This window comes from Trachypithecus francoisi, unplaced genomic scaffold (genome assembly GCF_009764315.1).
Source record: "Trachypithecus francoisi isolate TF-2019V2 unplaced genomic scaffold, Tfra_2.0 Lachesis_group8, whole genome shotgun sequence".
NCBI classification, from domain to species: domain Eukaryota; kingdom Metazoa; phylum Chordata; class Mammalia; order Primates; family Cercopithecidae; genus Trachypithecus; species Trachypithecus francoisi.
In genome coordinates, this window is record NW_022681473.1 from 68,001,153 (window position 1) to 68,023,653 (window position 22,501).

Sequence of the window (22,501 nt, forward strand, 5' to 3'; positions counted from 1 at the left end):
AGGTTGGTCTGCCTCCAAAGCATGTGTGTATTTTCTAGCTATGTGACCCTGGACGAGTTACATGCCCTGTCTGGGCCAGAGTATTGTCATCTGTGAAGTAGAACTGGATAATAGTCATCTACTCAGAGGTTATCGTGATAATTAAATGGAGATAATTCGTGGTAGTCACAGGCATTTCCCAGATGCTTCATAAGTGATAAATCAGTGTCTCAGTGTCCCCCATCAATGTCTCTGAATTCATTCATTCAGTCAGTGCATGTTTACTAAACATACTCTCTGGGCCAGGCCCTGGGCTAGGTGCTGGGTGCATAGCAGTGACCATGACCTATATGGCCCTGCCCCCAGAGAACTGACATTCCAGTGATAACATCAGACACTGAGCTCAAAGTCACACAGTTACTTAATTATAACTTGGTAAAGGTAAGTATCTCAGATGAGAGCTGCCAAGGGCCATGAGACTGAGATAGGGGTCCTGGCCTAATCTGAAAAGTCAGGGAGGGCTTCCTGGAGGAAGAGGATGGACACTAAAGGACAAATGGAAGTCTACCGGGTAAAGAGGAGGAGGAAGAATCCGGAGCAGTGAGCAGGGATGGGGGCTGCCGTGGGGGAGGCAGAGAAATGAGGCTGGGGGAGTGCATTGTGAGTTTGGGTCTTATTTTCTAGGGAAGTGACAGGACTGGGTTAGTCTGTGTGGGGCGAGAGTAGATGTAACTGCGGACACTGTTACAGTGTCCCTGGGCGGGGAGATGGGGAATTGGGCCAGGGTAGTGCCAGTAGGATGGAGAGGAGGAGATGGATGTCAGGAGGATGGAGGTGCTCAGATTGGCTTGATTTGATGGAGGGAGGGAAAGCGAAGTAGCCAGTGGGGCTGCAGCAAGGGGGACTGCCAGCATTGGGGTGGGCTGGATGGGTGGATGGTGGTGCTGGTCACTAGGCAGGAGCTGGTGGTAGATGTAGACAGAAGTCTCGGGGAAGGTTGCAGGGAGGCATGAGAAAGGGAAGCTCACACACTCTGAGAACAACACAGCTGGAAGGAGGCCCAGGGAGCCGCCAAGCCCCGCGGAGATGGGAACCTGAGCCCGGAGATGGGGAGGATTCACCTGGGTCTCACGCAGGCTTGTGGCAGAGTCAGAACCTGAACCCAGTATTCCTTTCTGTTCTGATTCACTGGAAGCTCGCACCCCCGTTTCCTCTGGAAGCCAGCCATCCCCTCACTGTGTCCCCCCATCCTATCCCCCACTCCCCCCACCCAGGTCATCCCAGACTGGAAAGAGCAGGAATGGGACCCTGAAAAGCCCAACGCCTACACGGGCATCTTCCACTTCCACTTCTGGCGCTTCGGGGAATGGGTGGACGTGGTCATCGATGACCGGCTGCCCACAGTCAACAACCAGCTCATCTACTGCCACTCCAACTCCCGCAATGAGTTCTGGTGTGCCCTGGTGGAGAAGGCCTATGCCAAGTAGGTGCCAGCAGCAGGCAGGCAGGTGGGAGGCCCAGGCGGGGGTGGCACTGGATAGGCTCCTCATGGTGTTTCCTTAGCCAGGGCTTTAGGCACAGAGAGGCGAGGGGCTGGTGCAGGCACGCGGCAGAGCCAACCGCCAGGCCTGCGGGCATAGTCAGCCGAGCCTGCGCTGGGTGGGTTGGAGGCCTGGGCCCTGTAAGGAGAGGAATGTTGGTTACTCCCATTTTAGAGGGAGAAGACTGAGGCCCAGGCAACATCTTGTAGGTAGCTGGGGGCAGAGGCAGCACTCACATTTAGGACCGTTCCTTGAAGGTTCATGCTGCCACGCCCTGCCTGGGGCCTTGGTTGGGGAAGTGGTAACTGAGCTGGGGCCTGGTTGTGCAGGGTGGGCTGCTTGCCTGCCTTCCCCGCTTGCTGGGCCTCCCTCTTGTCCACTGTCCACCTCTGCCTGGCTGACTGTCCATTCTGTCTTTGCTGACCCCTCCTTCTGCTCCGTGCCTTCTGCTTCTGTGTCCCCGGTGCCTAGCACAGAGCCCAGCATAGAAGGGGCACAAGCGAAGTTTTGCTGAGCAGTGGGGAGCCCTGGGGAAGAGTGGCCTGCCCAGGCCGTTGCGGGGCAGGGATAGGTCTAGGCCAGGAGGGAGGAGGGGCACTGGGGTCAGAGGCCAGCCTCGCCAGCTCTAGGGGAGCCACTCCCTGGTTCCTCCTACTAGGCCCATTTGTCAGTCTTGCTGGAAAAATATGTGTGTAGGGGCAGGGGCAAGGAGGGAGACAGACAGAGAACAAGAGAAAGGGGGAGAGAGGAAAAAGAAAGACAACTCCCAACATCAAAAACCCAAGAAAACACATTGGCAGCTTCCACTTTCAATCCTAAGAAAGGAAAGCCAGCCCCCTGATGGCCACTGAGTCTCCACCACCTGGATACAGGCCTGTCTTCCCCACTCCAGAGGAGCCGACCCAGGGGCCTTGGTTGTCTATTGTTTTTTTGAAGAACAGTTTCATTGTGGTAAAATATACAAAACATAATGCTTCTCATTTTAACCATGTGGAAACATACAATTCAGTGGCATTCATTATGATCACAGTGCCATGCGCCGTCACCACTACCTGTCCCCAGAACCTTCTCATCATTCCAGCAGGAGCTCTATACCCATTAAACAGTGACTCCTTCCCCACCCCGACCATTATTGGCACTTTTGAAAAGAGTTGCTTTTTTTTTTTTTTGGACAGCTGATTTTTCAAAATTGAGCCACTAAGGCTTAGGGGAATTTAAGCCTTGTATGTTGGCTTGAGTGTTAAGAACTGGGTTTTAGTGTTAGCTCCGCCGTGGCCTGCTGTGTGACTGTAACAGGTTGTCTGACCCCTCTGAGTTTCAAAAACCTCCCTCATAGAGGTGAAGGATGCAGCCTGGCTGGGGAGCATGAGCTGGGAAGTCTTTCCACATTGCTTCCCAGGCTGGCAGGCTGCTACCAGGCCCTGGATGGAGGCAACACAGCAGACGCACTGGTGGACTTCACGGGTGGTGTTTCTGAGCCCATCGACCTGACCGAGGGTGACTTTGCCAGCGATGAGACTAAGAGGAACCAGCTCTTTGAGCGCATGTTAAAAGTGCACAGCCGGGGCGGCCTCATCAGTGCCTCCATCAAGGTGAGAACACAGCAGGCCCCAGAGGCAGCCCCTCCCCTTCACCCTCACTGACTGAGATGGGAGACAACTGTGACATCCCACACTCAGGTCAGTTCCTATGTATCCAGACCCTCAGCCTCGTGGGGGAGGGGAGAAGTTGGAAGGTGCAACCCCCTGCCCAGACCCTGTAGGCTATGAAAAGCCTTTCCCACACTGTTCAATCAAAACTTCTTTCTGATCCTCTTGAGTTATGAACGTCTGTGCACCTGAGGGTGGTCCTGATTTCATTAATTGCTCATGTTTTGGATGAGAAAGCTGAGGCCCAGGGAAAACAAAGCTCGAACCCAAGTTTAGCAGACCCTGTGGTGTGCTGGTAAACTGCCTCTGTTGCTAAGTAAAAAGCCCTGATTTGTAGCATTTGCTAATTACTGTGGTGTAAATACTCCCACCATGGCTGATTTCCAGCTACCCACGTTTAAACAACAGCTATTAACAATATTCCTGGCCAGGTGCGGCGGCTTATGCCTATAATCCCAGCACCTTGGGAGGCCAAGGTGGGCGGATTACCTGAGATTTGAGAGTTTGAGTTTGAGTTTGAGACCAGCCTGACCAACATGGAGAAACCCCGTCTCTACTACAAATACAAAATTAGCCGGGCATGGTGGTGCATGCCTGTAATCCCAGCTACTCGGGAGGCTGAGGCTGGAGAATCGCTTGAACCCGGGAGGAAGAGGTAGTGGTCAGCTGAGATTGTACCATTGCACTCCAGCCTGGGCAACAAGAGCGAAACTCCGTCTCAAAAACAAAAAACAAAGCAATGTTCCTGAATACTTAACAGTTCCTGGAATATTTAACAACAGCCGAGCCAGTGCACATTTGCACCGGCATTCACCTGGGCTGACCCACTAGGGGTACCTTCCTTTACTGAGACTGCTGCCCGTGGGGGTGTTAAAGGTCTGTGAACACAGCACTGCCCCATGACTGCAATTCCCGTCCCATCCTGTAGGTCCCGTGCGGCTTCCTGGCCGTCCAGCACCTGAGTCCCTGGTCTGGGTTCCAGTGTGGCCCTGCCTCTCTCAGCAACTGTGTCCTTCCACAGGCAGTGACAGCAGCTGACATGGAGGCCCGCCTGGCGTGCGGCCTGGTAAAGGGCCATGCTTATGCCGTCACTGATGTGCGCAAGGTGCGCCTGGGCCACGGCCTACTGGCCTTCTTCAAGTCAGAGAAGTTGGACATGATCCGCCTACGCAACCCGTGGGGCGAGCGGGAGTGGAACGGGCCCTGGAGTGACACGTGAGGCCTGGGGATGGGGGTGCAGGCACAGGGCATGAGGGCTTGGACAAGGATGGGTGGGCTTCTTGGAGGAGGTGGCACCAGGGCTGGGCCTTGAAGGATCTGGGGGAGGATGACACTAGGAACGAATTACTTTGGAGTGGGTGTATGGGGTGATGGATTGAGCACAAGAAAGACCTGGGGCTGGAGGTGAGCTGACCCGTAGCGGGTATAGAGACCAGCTTGGTGAGTGGGTAAGGGAGAGAACAGGGAGGGAGGCCACAGCCCTGAGCAAATGGGGGACCCCTCTGTGCTTGGCTCATGGCCCTGGTGAAGCCAGGATGGGAGTGGAGCCCAAGTGCTAAGTGAAGGAGCCTTCTTCACTGGGGGTCACGCCCCCCTCCTCCCAGCCTGCAGCTTTGCTTCCAGACCTCGCAGCATGGTGGCAGCTCACAGTCCCTTGAGGGAGGAGGCAGGCAGGGCTTCCTGGAGAGGGGCTGGGCATGGCCCCAGTGCCCCTGGCCACACTGTGCCACTGGAGGCCTGGTGCAAGACTGTCCCTCGGGCCTCCTTGCCTTTGCCGGAGAGATCCTGGTGGGCCTGCCTCTTAGACAGCTCCCTTTCTCCTCCCCGGCCCTCACACCCCAGCTCGGAGGAGTGGCAGAAAGTGAGCAAGAGTGAGCGGGAGAAGATGGGTGTGACAGTGCAGGACGACGGTGAGTTCTGGTGAGTGTGTGTGCCCTGGGCGTCCGCGGCTGAGGGGGAGCTTCCGACGGGCCTGGCGGGGAGCACCAGGTGGGGAGTCAGGAGCCAGGCCTCTCCTGCATGCCTCATCATCAACTTGCTGTGTGGCCATGGACAAGTCACACCGTCTCAGAGCCTGTTTCCTCCTCTGTAAAATTACTTGGGCAATACCAGGCCCTTTGATCCCCACAGTCCCCTCTGCCAAACTGAGGGGTCCTGGAGCCGCTGTGGCACCCAGACCGAGCCCTTGGCATGCAGGTCAGGGAGTCGTCTAAGAGGTGGGCCCACCAGGATCTCCCTAGCAAGGGTAAGGAGGTATGAAGCGCAGTCCGGCACCAGCGGTGTGGTGTGGCGAGGGGCACTAGGTCTATGCCCAGTCCCTCTCCAGGAAGCCCTGCCTGCAGCCTGCCTCCAGGGGCCCTCTGGCAGCCTGATTTCTGAGATTAGGTAGCAGAGGCTCCCAGAGGAGCTAGCTCCTAAGCTGAGACTTGAGGTATAGAGTAGCCCTTGGTGGGCAAGGAAGGAGACGTGGCACAGAGGTGAGAGAACACAGCTGGGTTTGAGAGGGGAGCTAAGCAGGTACATGGGTGAGCTGGAAGATGACAGCAGCTCAGCTTAAAGAGTCCAGTAATTGGCTGGGTACAGTGGCTCAATGTCTATAATCCCAGCACTTTGGGAGGTCGAGGTAGAAGGATTGCTTGAGGCCAGGAGTTTGAGACCAGCCTGGGCAGCATAGTGGGACCCCATCTCTACAAAAATGAAAAATTAGCTGGGTGTGATGATGTACCCGTGTAGACCCAGCTATTCGGGAGGCTGAGGTGGGAGGATTGCTTGAACCCAGGAGGTTGAGGTTATAGTGAGCCATGATCGCACCACTGCACTCCATCCTGAGCAAAAGAGCAAGACCCTGTTTCAAAAACAAAAAGAAAAACCCCAGTAGTAATAAGGGTTCATCCTGCATTCATCCAGCCTGCATGAGTCCTGAATGTGGGCCAGGCTCAGTGTCACTCCTCAGCAGAACCTGATACGGAAACTCAGCCCCTTCCTGGAGGGGTACAGGCATCCTGTGTGTGCTGGATTCTTTCGGGGCCCCCAGGCAGACCGGGGGCAGATAGCAGTGGTCCTGGCACCCAATGAGGAGCCCTTCTGCAGGTGTCAGGTCAGCTGCTGCAGAAGGCCACCCAGGCCACTTTGCCAGTCTTGCTCAGGGGTCAGCAGATAAAAACACAGCAGAACTACTTGTCTTTAGAAAGAGTTTCTTCTGAAGGCCTTTCTCTTACGTGTTCACAGTTAATTCACTACCCCCTGCCCCCACCAGCCCGCTGGAGGCGTTCACAGTGTGCAGTGACCATAGCAACACCCTGGCCACTGCAGCACGCTCACCATGGGGTTCCCACCATCCACTTAAGCCTCACAACAGCCATGGAAGATTGTGGATGCAGATGTGCTTTATAAACTGTAGAGGGCAGCAGACAGTAGTTATTAACACCATTCACGACAGTAACAGCCTGGGTTTGCCCATGTGCTCTGTCTGCTGAGAGTTGCACTGCCTGCTTTGATTACATTACCTAATTCCTTCGCCAGCTCTGAGATGGGCACCTGCTGTTAGATTCAGCCCCATTTTACAGGCGAGGAAACAAGTCAGAAGAGAGGTTAAGGGTCCGTGCAATGCCATGCCCATGCCCTTGTGTGGGCTCAGCTCTCCTCTCAAAGCCAGCTGTGTTCTCTCACGTCTGGGCCATATGGACATATTAGGTGGCTGGGCTGGGGGGCCAGGAGCCTGGAGAGGTGTGGGGGCGGTACCCTGCTCAGCCCCTCCCCACATCCAGGATGACCTTCGAGGACGTGTGCCTGTACTTCACGGACATCATCAAGTGCCGCCTGATCAACACATCCTACCTGAGCATCCACAAGACGTGGGAGGAGGCCCGGCTGCATGGCGCCTGGACACTGCACGAGGACCCGCGACAGAACCGCAGTGGCGGCTGCATCAACCACAAGGACACCTTCTTCCAGAACCCGCAGGTGGGCATTCTCAGGGACCCCCACCCTGCCCCTGCAGCAGCTGCGGGGTGCTTTGCCACTGTCCTGCCAGGGACTCCTGTACGACCTTGGGTAATCCCTGTCCCTCCTTGGGCCTCAGCAAATCTGTCTGTACAGTGGAGGTTAGATGGGGTTACATTGGTCCTATCTGGGGGTCATGAAGCCCCCAGCCTCACAATCTGACCTACAGATGGTAAAAATGAGGAAACCGTGGCTCTGAGGGATGGCTCTGAGGGACATTTGGGTATGTTGTCCTGAGCTACAGGGACATTTAGAGGCTGAGCCGGGGACTCAGCCCCTTGTTTCCACAACAGCACAATTCTGTCCCTTCCTGGGAACTTGGCCGGGCTGGGCTTCCCCATGGGGCCTCTCCCCACAGACTCCTCAGTCTGACCCATGGCACTGCTTAGCCCTGGTCCTCGATGTGCCTCTGTTGAGCACCACCTGTGTGCCAGGCTCTGTGCAGAGCGGCCACCATGGCATTGGTTTCCCCGGCCTTCATGCAGGGTAGCCGTTGCAGGCATTGGTGGGCCCACCTCACAGTAGAGGGACCAAGGCACAGAGAGGTGTTGTGACTGGTCCAGGCTCTGGAATCTGAGCGTCCGGAAGCCAGCCAGCCCATCCCTGGCGTGGTCTCACTGCAGTGTCTCTCTCTCTCTCCTTGGCCACACCTGCAGTACATCTTCGACGTCAAGAAGCCAGAAGATGAAGTCCTGATCTGCATCCAGCAGCGGCCAAAGCGGTCCACACGCCGGGAGGGCAAGGGCGAGAACCTGGCCATTGGCTTTGACATCTACAAGGTGAGGCCAGCCAGGTTTCCTGCTGTGGGTGGGGAAACCTGGGGTTTCCTGCTGAGCTGGAGTTTGGACTGCCCATACCTGGGGAAGAACACTCTAGAACACCTTGGTCACTGCCATTGCCCCAGCCGCCCTGGCCACCGTGGCAAACGTTGTGAGGATGCCGTGGCATGGGCCCAATTTAGAATATTCACAGAGGGCCCAGCCTGCCCACGGTTGGCTTCTATGGGAGCTCTCAGCCTGATTGCTTTCTGCCTAAGACCCACAGGCCTGGGATGTTTGGCGGATGAGGAAGGGGAAGATTGCTGGTGCTTGGGGCCAGGCCCTGGGAGGCCCTGGGTATCTGCTGGGCCCCCGCTGCTCCTCCCTCAGGGCTCAGGACCCCTTGCAGCCCCTCAGCCTTCCTGCATTGGAGGCCTTGCTGGGCACCAGGAGGAGGCATCCTTGAGCACAGCCACATGGGGTCACCCCTGGCCACACCCCCTGGCCTGGAACCTGAGGCCTTCCACGTGTTGTAATGCCCAGTGTGTGGTGACAGTCAGCATAGTGGGACCCCATGTGCCTGTCAGACCCTGAGAACAGAGTAAAGCCACCAGGACCTGCAGGGGCTGGGTCCATGCTGCGTCCTTGCTGTCTGATGCGCCTGGCCATGCTGTGGCACTTTGTTTATACCCTTGTGCTGGTACATTTGTTGTGTGCTAGTGTCTTGTGACATACTGTTGTGACTTTGGCATGTGGTGATCTTCACTAGTGTGACCAGAACACTTGTTTTGGGATTGTCAGGCAGGTCCTGGCAGCTGGTGATGGCACTTCATGGACATGTGCTGTAACCTCTGCAGATCCTGATACTTGGTTGTGCTGTTAGAGTCAGAAAGCCCACTGACATTGTTACCAGGGGGATGGATTCCTGTTGCCCTCTATTTTTTTTGTTTGTTTGTTTTAAGAGACAGGGTCTTGCTCTGTCACCCAGGCCAGAGTGCAATGGTGCCATCATAGCTCATTATAGTCTTAAATTCCTGAACTCAAATGATCCTGCCACCTCAGTCTCCCTAGTAGTTGGGACTATAGGTGAACACCACCATGCCTGGCTAATTTTTAAGTTTTTTGTAGAGATGAGGTCTCGCTTTGTTGCCCATGCTGACCTTGAACATCTGGCTTCAAGTGATCCTCCCACCTTGGCCTCCCAAAGCGCTGGGATTATAGGCATGAGCCACTGCGCCCAGCCTCCTTTAATAGTTTTTATTGAGATATAATTCACAGAGCATGCAATTTGGCCATGTAAAGTATACAATCTTATGACTTTTGTGTGATCAGAGTTTGTACAACCATCACCACAATCAATTGTAGAACATTTTCATCTCCCCAAAAGAAACCCACTCCCTTTAACAATCACCACCCACTCCCATTGACCTCTTCCCTTCAGCCCTGCAAACACGAATCCACTTCTGTCTCTATAGATTTGCCTGTTCTGGACATTTCATATAAAGGGATTCCATCGTCCCTTTAGGTGAGGGGGAGACGGGGTGTTGTAGGGTGTGTCTCCACGTGGCCCAGCCCCTCCTTCCTCCTGCAGGTGGAGGAGAACCGTCAGTACCGCATGCACAGCCTGCAGCACAAGGCCGCCAGCTCCATTTACATCAACTCACGCAGCGTCTTCCTGCGCACTGATCAACCCGAGGGCCGCTATGTCATCATCCCCACCACCTTTGAGCCAGGCTACACTGGCGAGTTCCTGCTCCGAGTCTTCACTGATGTGCCCTCCAATTGCCGGTACTTGGGGGCTGGCTTGAGGCCAGTGTGGGTGGAGGTGAGGTCCACACTGGGCCAACCAGGAACCTGCAGCCTCGGAGATGCTCAGTGTCTCTGGGCTGATGCCAGTGCCCATCTCCTTCCCTTCTCTTCCCTTGTTCCCCTGTCCCAGCATCCCTGGCCATGACTAGGAACAGCTTCTTGTATGTACACTTCACTCTACAGTTGACAGAGAAGCTTTCACTCATCTCGTTTGATCTTCTTGCATCCCTGAGCGGGAGGCCTGACTCCCTCACTTTACCAATGAGATTCAGGGGCTGAGGTTAGAAGGGTTGTCCGAGGTCATACAGCCGGTGGTGGAGTCGGGCTGAGTCACCCAGCCTGCCTGGTTCCAGGGTTGGGTCTTATCACCACAATTTCCTGTCCCATGGGGGTGGCTCTGGGCTCCGGTGCCGAAGCCCTCTGTGTCCCTGCTGGGGCATTGACCCTGTGTGTCTCGCACTGCTCTCCACTGTGATATATAGCCCAGGCTCGGTGTCCCCCAAAGGACAGGTGAGGTCTGCGCACGTGCCAGACCCAGGAGGCAGCTTGTGGAGTCAGACGGCTCAGGGTTCTGCCGACCCAGGCTCCCCAGCTTTCCAGCTGTTGGGCAAGCCCTCACCTGGCTGAGCCTGCTGCTTCCTCAGCTGTGAAATGGGCATCATCATAGCCTTTGTGGAGATTAGGAATCATCCATAATGCCAGTGGAGGACTTGGCACAGAGAAGGTGCTCAGCAAGTTGCCTTTTCCCTGGGAAAGGATCGGGCAGGAAGCCCCTACGGCTTGGACAGCTGGGGACTGCTCATGGGAATTTGCCCAGGACCAAATGAAATCAAATTTGGGCTTAATACTGCTTTTCTTCCCTCCCCACTTTCTGAACCCCCTCTTCACCCCTGTCTTCCTGGCCCTTCTCTATCACCCCCCTCTCCCCTCCACCCCATATCAGGGAACTGCGCCTGGATGAGCCCCCACACACCTGCTGGAGCTCCCTCTGTGGCTACCCCCAGCTGGTGACCCAGGTACACGTCCTGGGGGCTGCTGGCCTCAAGGACTCCCCAACAGGTGAGTTCTTCCAGGGAAAGTCCCCCGGCCCTCCTGCCAGTTGCCCCATGGCCTCTCTCCGCCAGCACGGACACCAGCCTCAGAGCTCTCCTGCTCTCAGAGGCACTGCAGGCCCAGCCATTCCTGGGGTGATGCCTGATGCTGGGCACGTAGAGAGGAAAAGGTTTACCTTCTGCTCTCAGGAGGCTTCCAGCTGGGAGGGAGACCTCAGGGAAGGCTTCCTGGAGGGAGTGGCCTTTTTCCAGGCTGAGAAGATACAAAGCCTGATGAAAGGGGGTAAGGGAGAAAGGTGCTCCGGGCAGAGGGAGCAGTGTGGGTAAAGCTCTGGAGGCTGGAGATGGCCAGTGCGCCCCTGCTGGCCAGCCTGTCTCTGGAAACGAAGGGCCTTGAGGTGGGTCAGACTCCAGTCTCTCCATCTGAAAAACTGAGCCAGGTGGGTATCTCACCTGCAGATATCTGTCCCATCCAGGCCCTGCTGCAGCCCCTGCCCCCACCCTCACCCCATCTCCCACTCCCTCTCGCTAGGGGCTAACTCTTACGTAATCATCAAGTGTGAGGGGGACGAAGTCCGCTCGGCTGTGCAGAAGGGCACCTCCACACCAGAGTACAATGTGAAAGGCATCTTCTACCGCAAGAAGCTGAGCCAGCCCATCACTGTACAGGTGAGCCCCTGGTCCCGGAGGCCACCCCCGGCCTCCCAGCCTGAGGCTTCCCCACTCAGACAGACAAGCCTAGGTGGAAGACCCTCTCACGGAGACCCAGGCATGCTGGGCTCCAGCTGTCTGTCCCTGACCCCTGGTGTGGCTTTGGGAGCTCTCTTGCCACTCCAAGGTCCCTCTGTAGGTAGGTTAATTTGATTCGTTGGTGTGGTCCTGAGATCCAGCAGGGTCAGTCTCCTGACTGGGGACAGCAGTCATCTCTGCTGACCTCCCCCTCAGCTTTGGGAACTGTCCCTCCCATCCCCCCATGGGGGCCCCACCTGGAAAGTGGCACTGAGCCGCTGTGTGGTGGGTGTGGCTATTGCCCAAGAGCCTTGGGCAGGGCATAGAAAGCCAGTGTCCTCGCCCGGCTTCCTTCTCTCAGGCTGATGTGGCCTGGGGATGATGATTCTGAACTCAATAGTAGGGAGCTCTCTGGCCCGCAGGCCTTGGTCAGCATCTCTGTCAATGAGACAGCATCTGTAAACAAGCATTTGGGGCCCCCTGGGGGAGCCACTGTGGCTTATCCAAGTTTTCTTAACACTGGGTCACACTGGATCAAATCACAGACCTGTATGTCTCAGGGCTGGAAAGACCCCTAAGGGCAGCTGACTCAACCCTCATATTAAAGATGGGGAAACTAGGGCAGTGGGTGTATCGCTTGTCCAAGTTCACCAAGATCACTAGCGGAGCTGATAACAGATTTCACTTTATGCATGGGAGGGAGCTTAGTTAGCTGAGGAGCCTGAGGCTCTGGAAGGGGCACCACTTTGCCCATGGTTCATGGAGAGGCAGACAGCCCAGGGCCCCTGATCCTCAGCCAGGCTTGCACTTCAAGGCCCTGCCACCACCACCAGCACTCCCCATAGACCTGAGTAGGGGGTGGAGAAGTGAGCCAGCTTGCACCTTGGGCCATGTCCCCTGGGATACCGGGGCACACCAGGACCAAGTGGCAGACCTGTGGGCCTCAGCCTTGGGGCCAGGCCATGCCTGCCACTCCCCGACAGAACAGGTTCCACAGTGCTGCCCTTGCTTCCTACCTTCTGGACTTGGAGGTAGCCCGCCCCTCCCATGATCCTCTGTCTCTTCGCAGGTCTGGAACCACCGAGTGCTAAAGGATGAATTTCTGGGCCAGGTGCACCTAAAGGCTGACCCAGACAACCTCCAGGCCCTGCATACCCTCCACCTCCGGGACCGAAACAGCCGGCAGCCCAGCGACCTGCCAGGCACTGTGGCTGTGCACATTCTCAGCAGCACCTCCCTCATGGCTGTCTGACACCTGCCCACCTGCCTGACTCCAGCAGTTCCCACCACCATCTGCATGTCCCCACTGGGCCTGGGTCTAGCCTGGGAGCCAGGGCACTGGGGTCCTTTTCCCACTCTTCCACTGACTTACTGTGTGACCTTAGGAAGTCTCTGCCCCTCTCTCAGCCTCAGTGTCCTGAGGGCCCCAAAGCATTCCCTTCTCGTGGAGGAGTTTTCTTGCTGAGATTTCCCCGCCTCAACTGTCACCACTGCTAAGGGACTCTATCCGTTGAAAACATTTTCCTAAGGCCCTGCTGTCTGCCGAGGAGTGCCAAGAAGATGTCACTTGTTTACACACAAACTGCCACACCCCCAAGGCCCATTCTTGCTCCTTGTGTCTTAGGCCCAACCCAGCCTCCCAGACCTCACTTTCCCCATCAGCAATACCTGCTGTTGTCCCATCTTGAAAGGACTCTTGGCTCCTGCCGGGTTCCTGCTCAGGCTGGAATTGGGAAAATATGCAGGTGACATTTGTTCATTCTCTAATCCTGTCCACTCACCCATCCATTTCCTCACTCAGTGGACATTTGCCAAATGAATAAATGACACCTTTGAGGCCCCAGGTGAAGCGGGGCCTCCTCCAGCCTCTCCCTTGGGCCTCGCCTCTGTCCTCAGGTCCTCTCAGAGGCAGATACCCAGGGGAGCTGCAGCTGCCTGCTCGTTCTAGCTTCCGATTCCATTCCCAGCCCCTGGGTTAGGGTCCCTGGAGAGGTGGTATCAGTGGGGGTGAGGAAGGGCGTCTTCCTGACTCCTCTGCCCTGTGCTAGAAGGAGCATGCCTGGGTTAGTGGGCCAGAGGCCAGGCAGGTGGAGGGGCTTTGGGGACCAGAAGGGGAGAAGTGCTCCCAGAGCCTCTCTGCTGTAAGACCCCAGCTTTTCCTGAAAGACAGGACTCTGGGGTGTGTGGTGCCAGGCCCACCAGAGTCAGGCCACCCACTGGGCTTGGCAGGAGATAGGGAGCCCCATCACCTGACCACAGCCCCCCACCAACATTCCCCCAAAATGCAGCCTAGGAGGCCACAATGCTCTTCTTCCTGCCCGGACCAAAATGTTCCTTCTAGTCCTCAATGTTTTATATTATTTTTGTGTTGAAAACCTCAATTTTAATCAGGGGTTTTAAAAGAAAATTCAAAGTCTGAACCTCCATTTTTCTTCTTGGCTCCAGTTTTGCTGGTCCTCTGGGGAACTCTTCGTAAGCGCTGGCGCCGTGACCCACTTGGGATCTCTTCTGTGTGCTTCTCGGGCTTCCAGACCAGGTGTAGCAAATGAAAAAGTGCAGTTAATTCAAGAACAGGAATTCCTGTGTCCTTGCTGGGAATTCCTTTTGGGAACTTGACTTTTCGACTCCAGATCCTGCTGTCTGGATAGTGTTCTGGCTGGAGGTGCTGGATTCTCTGACTTTGCCTCCTCACTCTGTGTCTGGCTCTACTCCTGGGTCTTGGCCCTGGGCCATATGAGGGGCCAGGAAATGAACAACAAGGAGAACAAGAGCATTCTTGAAAGCCGGGACTTCCCCTCAAGAACCTGGGCCTGGGGCCAGGACTCTGCATGACTGGGAGCAAGTCACTTAAACCTCCTGTGCCTCAATTTCCCCTTTCTACAAAGTGGGGCCAATGATTCTTGTGTGTCAGCACTCTTACTACCAAGTGCTGAGTAAGGGCAAAATACCCCTTTCTCTATGTATCTCTGTATGCGCACACACTAGATATATGTATGTTCATGTAATCACCACTTCTCTATGTCTGTTTCAAATCAAGGCTCTTGAGTAGAAGTGAGCCAGCTTGCACCTCGGGCTAACACATGGGACTTTGCTCAGCCATGTCCCCTGGGATACAGGGGTACACCAGGACCAAGTGGCAGACCTGTGGGCTTCAGCCTCGGGGTCAGGCCATGCCTGCCACCCCCTGACAGAACAGGTTCCACAGTGCTGCCCTTGCTTCCTGCCCCTTGAGGTGGGCCAGGCTGGCTCCTGGCTATTGCAGGGATCTCTGGTCCCCAGGAGACCTTGGGGGCCAGGCAGGTAAGGATCAGGGGAGGTAGGGGAGAGCAATTACTTTGTTCACTGTATGCACCCATGGGGACCTGGGAGTCCCCATTTGCAGGTGGGTGGGGTCTCCAGCCCACACTACCCAGACCTGGGCTTCCCTCTTCTCAGGATCCACCACAGGGTTGGGGGACAAGAAGCCTGTTCTATTCTCAATAAATCTTATCACAATTCCAAAAAGACTTTCCTGTGTCTCTCTGTCCCTCTGGGGGGAAGGGACAATGGAGGAATATTCCCCAGGCCTGGGCGACTGTCCTCCAGTCAGAGGGAAGACCCCACTGCCTGCCTGGTGCACCCGTGAGCTGAGATTGTGGGGATCATTCAGTCATTCCTTAATTCAGTAGATCTGTATGGGGCTGGCTTTGTGCCAAGGCCTGTCCTGGACACCTGGGATGTGGGGAACCAGGCATAGCAATCACTGCTCTGGAACAGTCTACAAACGAGCAGGGAGCACACATACATACTCTGGTCATGACAAACTACACCGCACATTACTGATGGGACAGTGTGGGCCTGCTGGGTTAGAGACCGCCAACTCCCTGATCCATGCATGAAAGGCTTGGAAGAGGAGATGGGCTTTCGGGGCACAGGAAGGTGTGGGGGGACCAGAGCAGAGACTACTGAGGGCAGACGCAGGCATCTTGGGCCAGGAAGCTGGTGTAGTGGTGGGAAGCAGCAGGGTTGGGATGATTCTGAAAGCAGAATGGATGACTCAATGAAAAACTGGACTTAGGAGACAGGGGGTGAGTGCAGTGTGAGGGCAAAGTGAACTGAGATGCCTCGCTTTCTTCACGGGACTGAGAAATGGGCGTTGTAAATTGTGTGATCTGCTTGGCATAGTGTCTGGTTCATAGCATGGCTGAGCACAATGTAGCTGTCATCCTGGTGTTTGGAGGCCACCCTGTCCCCCACAACCTGCCCACCTCTCTGCCCCATCCCCACAGCTCACTGCATTTTGTCCCTGCTGCCAGCCGTGTGCCATGGGCTCCCCTGTGCTCCCCCGGGGTCTCATTTTCCCACCGTGTAGGGCTGACACCACTGGCCCTGCCCAGCCTGGGAGGATGGAGAGGGGGGACTTGAGGAGTGGCCAGTACTAGCTTTCGGTAGCAGGTGTAAATCCTACGTGGGGACTGTGTTCCAGGGACTCCTGGACTCCTGTTAGGCCCACCAGACTAAGGGGCAGATGGCATCCTGGGGTCTTCCTGGGTCAGGGTCGTCGGGTCCGAGGGGACCCAGGCCCTAGCAGAAGCTGCCTCCTATCACGGTCACTTCCCAGCGGTGCTCAGCCCGCCTGATGGAAGCAGCGGGGCAGTGGGGCCTGTGACCAGCAGGCGGCGCTGGCGAGCTATAGCGCCCCTTTGAGCCCCCACCCCACCTTCTGGGTAGCTTCCCTGCAGACACCCCAGTTATGGGGGCTAGGGACCCAAAAGAGACATCCTTCTGCCACTCAGAGCTGCCCTGGAGAGGTGCACGATGGGGCTGCCGACAGGTGCGTGGCCACCGAGGGCGGAAAGGAGAAACTGCCAGGTCCTGATAGGGCCCCGGGAGGTCTCCACCCTCGACAACGCTAATAACAAAGACCTGCGCTCCTCTTTGCTTGGTTCCGCCCACCCCTTTAAATCACAGATTTCACTTCAGTTTGTATGTGTCGCTCTCACATGTGGGGTGGCTCCTAGTCAGCTGGTTTGGCAAAGTTTCTGGATGATTACAGAATAACATGTGTCCCCAACCCGCAGAGCAAGTTGTGGGGGCAATGTTGCATTGACGAGCGTCAGGCGACACACATCAGAGGCAAGGGTGGGTGTGCAGGAGGGAGAAGGCGCAGAAGGCAGGGCTATAGCTCAGCACTCTCTCTCCTGCCATGCTCTGCCTGACCGTTCTCTCTCCCAAACAGCCAGGTGGAGGAGGAGGAAATGGGGCTGGAGGAGGGCGGCGGGCTGAGACCCCAGCATATCAGAGACTAAGTCAGGATCACCTGCTCAGGTGCTGAGCCAGCAGGCTGTGTCCTGCAAACAACAGGAGGCACCTGAAGCCAGCCTGGGGTGCCCAGGCCCAGGTGTGGTACATTCAGCAGCACAGCCAGAGACAGACCCCAGTGACCCTGCCTCCCTGTCCGCAGCCAGTGCTCCGAACAGAGCCCTGAGCAGCCTCTGGACATTAGTCCCAGCCCCAGCACAGCCCGTCCCCCAAGCTGATGTCACCGCACCCAGACCTTGGAGGCCCCCTCCGGCTCCGCCTCCTGGGAGAAGGCTGTGGAATGAGGAGGGGAGGGCAGCAGTGCTGGCTGGACAGCCGCTCTGGGCAGGAGAGAGGGAGAGACAAGACACACACAGAGAGACGGCGAGGAAGGAAAATATCCAGAGGGACGTCCAGAGCGAGACTGGGAGCCAGACAGAGGAAGAGGGGACGTGTGTTTGCAGATTGGCTGGGCCCATGACCCCAGCTTCCCGAGTCCTCCGTGCAGGTGGCAGCTGTACCAGGCTGGCAGGCCACTGAGAGTGAGCAGCTGGGCCCCAGGTGAGGATGGGCTGCCCACTGTCCTGGGGCGTTGGGAGGGGTTTGGATGTGGAGGAGTCATGGACTTGAGCTACCTCTAGATCCTCTGCCCTACAGCCACTTTTTCCTAGGACTAGGCTTCCTGCCACCCTTGAGGGCTCAGTCACCACAGCCACTGAACGAAATTGTCCTGAGCCTGGGAAGATGGACGTGTGTCCTCTGGAGGAGGGAAGAGCCAAGGGGCATGTTGTCCATCAAATCTTCTCTGAGCTGGGGCTGGGGTTAGGGGCATCCTGGGGCCAGGGGACTAGACATGCTGTGGTGGCAGAGAGAGAGAAGAGTCCGTTCTCTCTCTGTCTCCTTTGCTTTCTCTTTGACACTGTTTATCTCCAATTCTGGATAAGTCACTTCCTTCCTCTGTGCACCAAATGTCCCATCTGTGAAATGGGAGTATGAAGCCCCACCAGCCAGGGCTGTAGTGGGGAAGAGGTAAAACCAGGCATAGACATAGAAATATAAATACAGCCTATGGCCCCTGTGGTCAGTTGGAAAAGAAATTAACTTGAACGTGGTCTAGTTCTCATTTTTAGAAATAAAATGTATGTCTTGTCACTTTAACATGTGGCCCTTAAATTCCATGCCCTCACCACTCTCCTCTGATCCACATCCCTTGGAGCCCCACATCTCTAGTGAAAGCACTGGCTCTGCCCCCAGCCCTTATGGCTCATGTTGGCATAGGGCGCCGGCTCCACAGCCTGGGCACCATCTTCAGACAAGCGCCCAGTGGCATTTGCCGGCTGGCCCTGTAGAATCCACACCCCCACCAGGCACCCAGACTAGTTCAGGTCTCTGGAAGGACCGTGGGTTTGCTGTGTTCCAGAGCTCCAGGGCAGGGGTCAGGGCTCGGGTGTCAGGCGGTGTCATGGGCAGAGGATCGAATGCCCGGCAGCTTTGAATGGTCCCTTGTGAAAAATTGATGTGCATTCTAGGGGACAGGTTGGGAGCCAGAGGGGCCTCACACCAGGGCCTATAGGCTGGGGCTGCCTTTTAAGCTCCTTGCAGAGCCCATCTCTGGGCCTGGCCCTGTGCTGGGTAAGGCTGGAGACAAGGCAATGTCTCAGACCCTCTCCCACCGGCCACATCCCACCCTGGATCAACTCCCCAACTTTGGGGGCAGAGGTGGGACAGATCCTTACCCTGACAACATAATGTATATAGTCAAAATGGGATAAAGGGGAATATAGAGGCTCTTGGCAGCTTTGGGGTGGTCAGGGAAGGCTTCTTGGAGGAGGTATCATCTGAACTGAACCATGAACCATAGATGGAAATTCACTAGTCAAAATTTCAGGTAGAAGGGCCAGTGTGTAAAGGCCAGGAGATGGCAAGAGCTGGCGTTTTTCAGGAACAGTGAGTCACTGAGGATGTCCAAGTATAAGGGTATGAAAGGGAGTGAGCAGTGAGAGAAAAGACTGAGGCATCAGCCGGGGCCAGACTGTGCTGGGCCTGGGGGGCCCAGGCCCAGGTGCGGTGCATTCAGCAGCACAGCCAGAGACAGACCCCAATGACCCTGCCTCCCCGTCGGCAGCCAGTGCTCTGCACAGAGCCATCCTGAGGGCAGTGGGTGCTCTTGAGAGGTTTCAGGCAGGGTGTGCCGTGAGCAGGTCATGCCCAGGTCATGACCTTCCCCTCTCTCAGGCTTGTCCTTGTCACCCACATTCCTGGGACAATCCCTAAGCTGAGTGCCGGAGATTAAGTCCTAGTCCTAAATTTGCTCTGGCTAGCTGTGTGACCGTGGGCAAGTCTTGGTCCCTCTCTGGGCCCCTTTGCCATAGGTCCCTGCTGGGGCCAGACTTGCTACTTTCTAGGAGCCCTTTGGGAATCTCTGAATGACAGTGACTGAAAGAAGAATTCAGCTGCTCTGGGCAGTGGTGCTGGTGACAGTGGCTGAGGCTCAGGTCATGCAGGTTGGGCAGTGGCCAGAGGGAGAGAAGACAGGGAGGATTCCCTCGAGGGAGGAGGAGCTGGGGCTTTGAGAGGAGCCCAGGTGACCCCAGCCAGGCTCCAGGCTTCCAGGGCTGGCCTGCCCGGAAGCATGACATGGTCTCTCTCCCTGCAGAACTGTGCCTGGCCCAGTGGGCAGCAGGAGCTCCTGACTTGGGACCATGGTGATTCTTCAGCAGGTCAGTGCTCCCACCTCTTTGGGTGGCCTGTCCTCCCCATCCCATATCCCCTCTTCCATATGTTTACCCATGGGACACCCTCCCCAGGGTGTTCTCTTGGAAAATTCCTAGACTTCCAAACCCAGCCCTCCAGGCCCAGTCTGAAACCTGTTCCTTCTGATGTGCTGGCTGGGGTTTCCTTCTCTCACGGGCTCACCCCATTGGGCAGAAATGATTTTATTTACAGACATCTCTGGATCCCAGGCAGTGGAACAGCATGTGCAAAGGCCTAGATGTGGAAAGGTCCCTGGGGAAGAGGAGAGGAGGTTGGCAAGGCTCCCAAAGCCAGGCCAGAAAGGGCCCTGAGCCCAACTTATCCTTAGGGCCTTGGGGAGCAGTGACTGGAGGGCGGGGGGTGACATGGCTTGAGCTGGAGCCCCCTGGGATTTTATGGGAAGTAGCAGAGGTGCTGCCCTGAGCTGAGTCCTCCAGCCCCCCTTCCTACTGAGGGCCACAGTGGCCTCTGACCCTCAGCCCTTCCCCGTGATCAGTCTGAGGCTCTAATGAGCTCCTGGTCTCCAGAGCAGAAGCCAGGAATGTGGGCCCTGAGCCAGGTGGGCCTGGCAGCAGGCTGTAGGGCTTGTGGGGCTGTGTGCTGTGGGGGCTTGGCCAGCAGCTTCTCGGTCTCCAGGGTCACCAGAGGCCAATGGCTCAGCCTTGCCTGGCCACCCTGAGGCTGCAGGGACCGGCCTGTTTGCAGATGAGTGTGTGCGTGTGTGTCTGTGTGTGAGTGAGAGGCAGGCTTCAGGGCAGCATCAGGACAGATATTCTTCCATCCTAGGGGCTGGAGGAGAGCCCCTCTAGAGCCCCTCGGCCTGAGAGCCTGTTCAATTGCCCATTAGAGATTGGCAGGATCTAGGAGAGGAAAAGTCCATTCGCTGAGTGTTTGCTGTGTGCCAGGGCCTGGGCCCCCATAGATCTCCAGGGGCATCCTCCCTCAGGGGGCCTCTGAGGCAGGCCTCGGGCTGAAGGGACCTCCTCACCACCCCTCCCCTCCTGCCCCTCTGAACACTGACCCGCTTCCAGCTGTGGGTGGCCTCTGCTGGGAGCCAGTGTCTTGTAGGTGAATGCCTGCTCTGCCTGCCCTCAAGTAGGAAGTACACTCAGCTGCTTCCTTGGTCCTGAAGAAAGCCCAGCCCTGGTGAACCAGCCAGCTCTGCAGTTGCACAGGCCAGACCCAATGGGCTCCAGCCCAGGCTTTGCTATTGATGAGTGGGAGGGCCTTGGGTACGTTACCAAGCCTTCCTGAGCCTCAGTTTCCTCATATGTAAAATGAAGATTAAAAGCCTCTTTTCCCACAGCTGCTGATGCGAGGCTAAAATGCCACGTGGAGCTCCATGAAAATGCTTCTTCCTTCATCTGCTTCCCTGGTCAGCCCTCTCCTCTCTTCCTGCCACATCCTTCCCTGTCCTGAAAGATCCACGGAGCGCTTGGCTTCCTCTCTTGCCTGACTGACTTCTACTCAGGCTTCAGTGTGGCCTCTGCTTCCTTTGGGAGGCTTCCCTGCTCTGCAAACCCCAGAGCCTTGTCCACAGTCCTCCTTCTTTGCCTACCTGGGGCTTCCTGATGAGTCCTGGACAGGAGGGACAGCCTTCATCCTGTTTCCCATGGATCTTTCAGGATAGGGAAGGAACTGGCAGGAAGAGAGGAGGAGAGAGGCAGACCGGGGAAGCAGATGAAGGAAGAAGCATTTTCATGGAGTCCCAAATGGCATTTTAGCCTCACAATGGCAGCTGTGGGAAAAGAGAGTTTTTTGTTTGTTTGTTTGCTTGTTTGTTTGCTTGTTTGTTTTGAGACAGAGTCTTGCTGTGTCACCAGGCTGAAGTGCTATGGCATGATTTTGGCTCAATGCAACCTTCGACTCCCTGATTCAAGCAATTCTCCTGCCTCAGCCTCCTGAGTAGCTGGGATTACAGACACACGCCACCACATCCAATTAATTTTTGTATTTTTAGTAGAGATGGGGTTTCACCATGTTGGCCAGGATGGTCTCGATCTCCTGATGTCGTGATCCACTCACCTCGACCTCCCAAAGTACTGGGATTACAGGTGTGAGCCACCACACCCAGCCGGAAAAGAGGTTTTTAATCTGCATTTTGCATATGAGGAAACAGGCTCAGGAAGGCTGAGTAACGTGCCCAAGGCCCTCTCACTCATCAACAGCAAAGGACAAGATGGATCCCACTGGGCTTGGTCTGTGGAACTACAGAGCAGGTCAGCTCCCCGGGGCTGAGTTTTTTTTTGTTTTTTTTTTTTGAGACAGAGTCTCGCTCTGTCACCCAGGCTGGAGTGCAGTGGCCGGATCTCAGCTCACTGCAAGCTCCACCTCCCACGTTTACGCCATTCTCCTGCCTCAGCCTCCTGAGTAGCTGGGACTACAGGTGCCGCCACCATGCCTGGCTAGTTTTTTGTATTTTTTTTTTAGTAGAGACGGGGTTTCACCGTGTTAGCCAGGATGGTCTCAGTCTCCTGACCTCGTGATCCGCCCGTCTTGGCCTGGGGCTGGGTTTTTTTTTCAGGACCAAGGAAGCAGCTGAAGCATACTTCCTGCTTGAAGGCGGGTAGAGCAGGCATTCACCTACTATTCCCTGCCTTGGAGGAGTTCCCAGACCAATGTGGGGAGACAGCTTAGAAACCTAGGAAAGGCACCTGTGACTAGAACTGTGAGAGTGAGTCCCCAGGGGGCACAGGGATGGGAGGGTGCCTGGGAATGGGAGAGGCCTCTGCCCTCCCTGGGAGAGGGTGGACATGGAAAGCCATGAGACAGCTGCTGCAGTCCTTCATGAACATACAGGGGCTGAGGTCTCAGGGAGAAGGATTTGCCCAGGGCTGGAATAAGAACTCAGAGCTCTGTAGTGCGCCTGACTCATGTCTTTAAGGACCATAAGGAGGGCTTCTGTGCTTCAGTATGTCATGATTCCTGGCTTCGTGGTGGGGCCAGGG

General features: G+C 56.2%; 2 protein-coding genes across 6 annotated transcripts in view; both read left to right on the forward strand.

The window, feature by feature from the left end:
- The window catches only part of CAPN5 (calpain 5), a 57,391-nt gene extending 42,368 nt beyond the window's left edge, over nucleotides 1-15,023 (forward strand). The window contains exons 4-13 of one of the 2 annotated variants that reach the window (XM_033204481.1): nucleotides 1,254-1,462; nucleotides 2,920-3,112; nucleotides 4,191-4,384; nucleotides 5,012-5,089; nucleotides 6,937-7,132; nucleotides 7,828-7,950; nucleotides 9,521-9,717; nucleotides 10,682-10,797; nucleotides 11,323-11,459; nucleotides 12,589-15,023. In XM_033204481.1, coding sequence (XP_033060372.1) covers nucleotides 1,254-1,462; nucleotides 2,920-3,112; nucleotides 4,191-4,384; nucleotides 5,012-5,089; nucleotides 6,937-7,132; nucleotides 7,828-7,950; nucleotides 9,521-9,717; nucleotides 10,682-10,797; nucleotides 11,323-11,459; nucleotides 12,589-12,771 — 1,626 coding nt within the window. In that variant the 3' untranslated portion in view covers nucleotides 12,772-15,023. Of the gene's footprint in view, nucleotides 1-1,253; nucleotides 1,463-2,919; nucleotides 3,113-4,190; nucleotides 4,385-5,011; nucleotides 5,090-6,936; nucleotides 7,133-7,827; nucleotides 7,951-9,520; nucleotides 9,718-10,681; nucleotides 11,231-11,322; nucleotides 11,460-12,588 lie in introns of those variants that run through there. The other variant, XR_004435678.1, reaches the window with a different exon arrangement.
- A 2,092-nt stretch (nucleotides 15,024-17,115) lies between these two features.
- MYO7A (myosin VIIA) overlaps nucleotides 17,116-22,501 on the forward strand; it is an 87,326-nt gene continuing 81,940 nt past the window's right edge. For 2 of the 4 annotated variants that reach the window (XM_033205318.1, XM_033205321.1), the window contains exons 1-2: nucleotides 17,116-17,360; nucleotides 19,456-19,519. In XM_033205318.1, coding sequence (XP_033061209.1) covers nucleotides 19,502-19,519 — 18 coding nt within the window. In that variant the 5' untranslated portion in view covers nucleotides 17,116-17,360; nucleotides 19,456-19,501. The remainder of the gene's footprint in view (nucleotides 17,361-19,455; nucleotides 19,520-22,501) is intronic. The other 2 variants (XM_033205319.1, XM_033205320.1) reach the window with 1 other exon arrangement.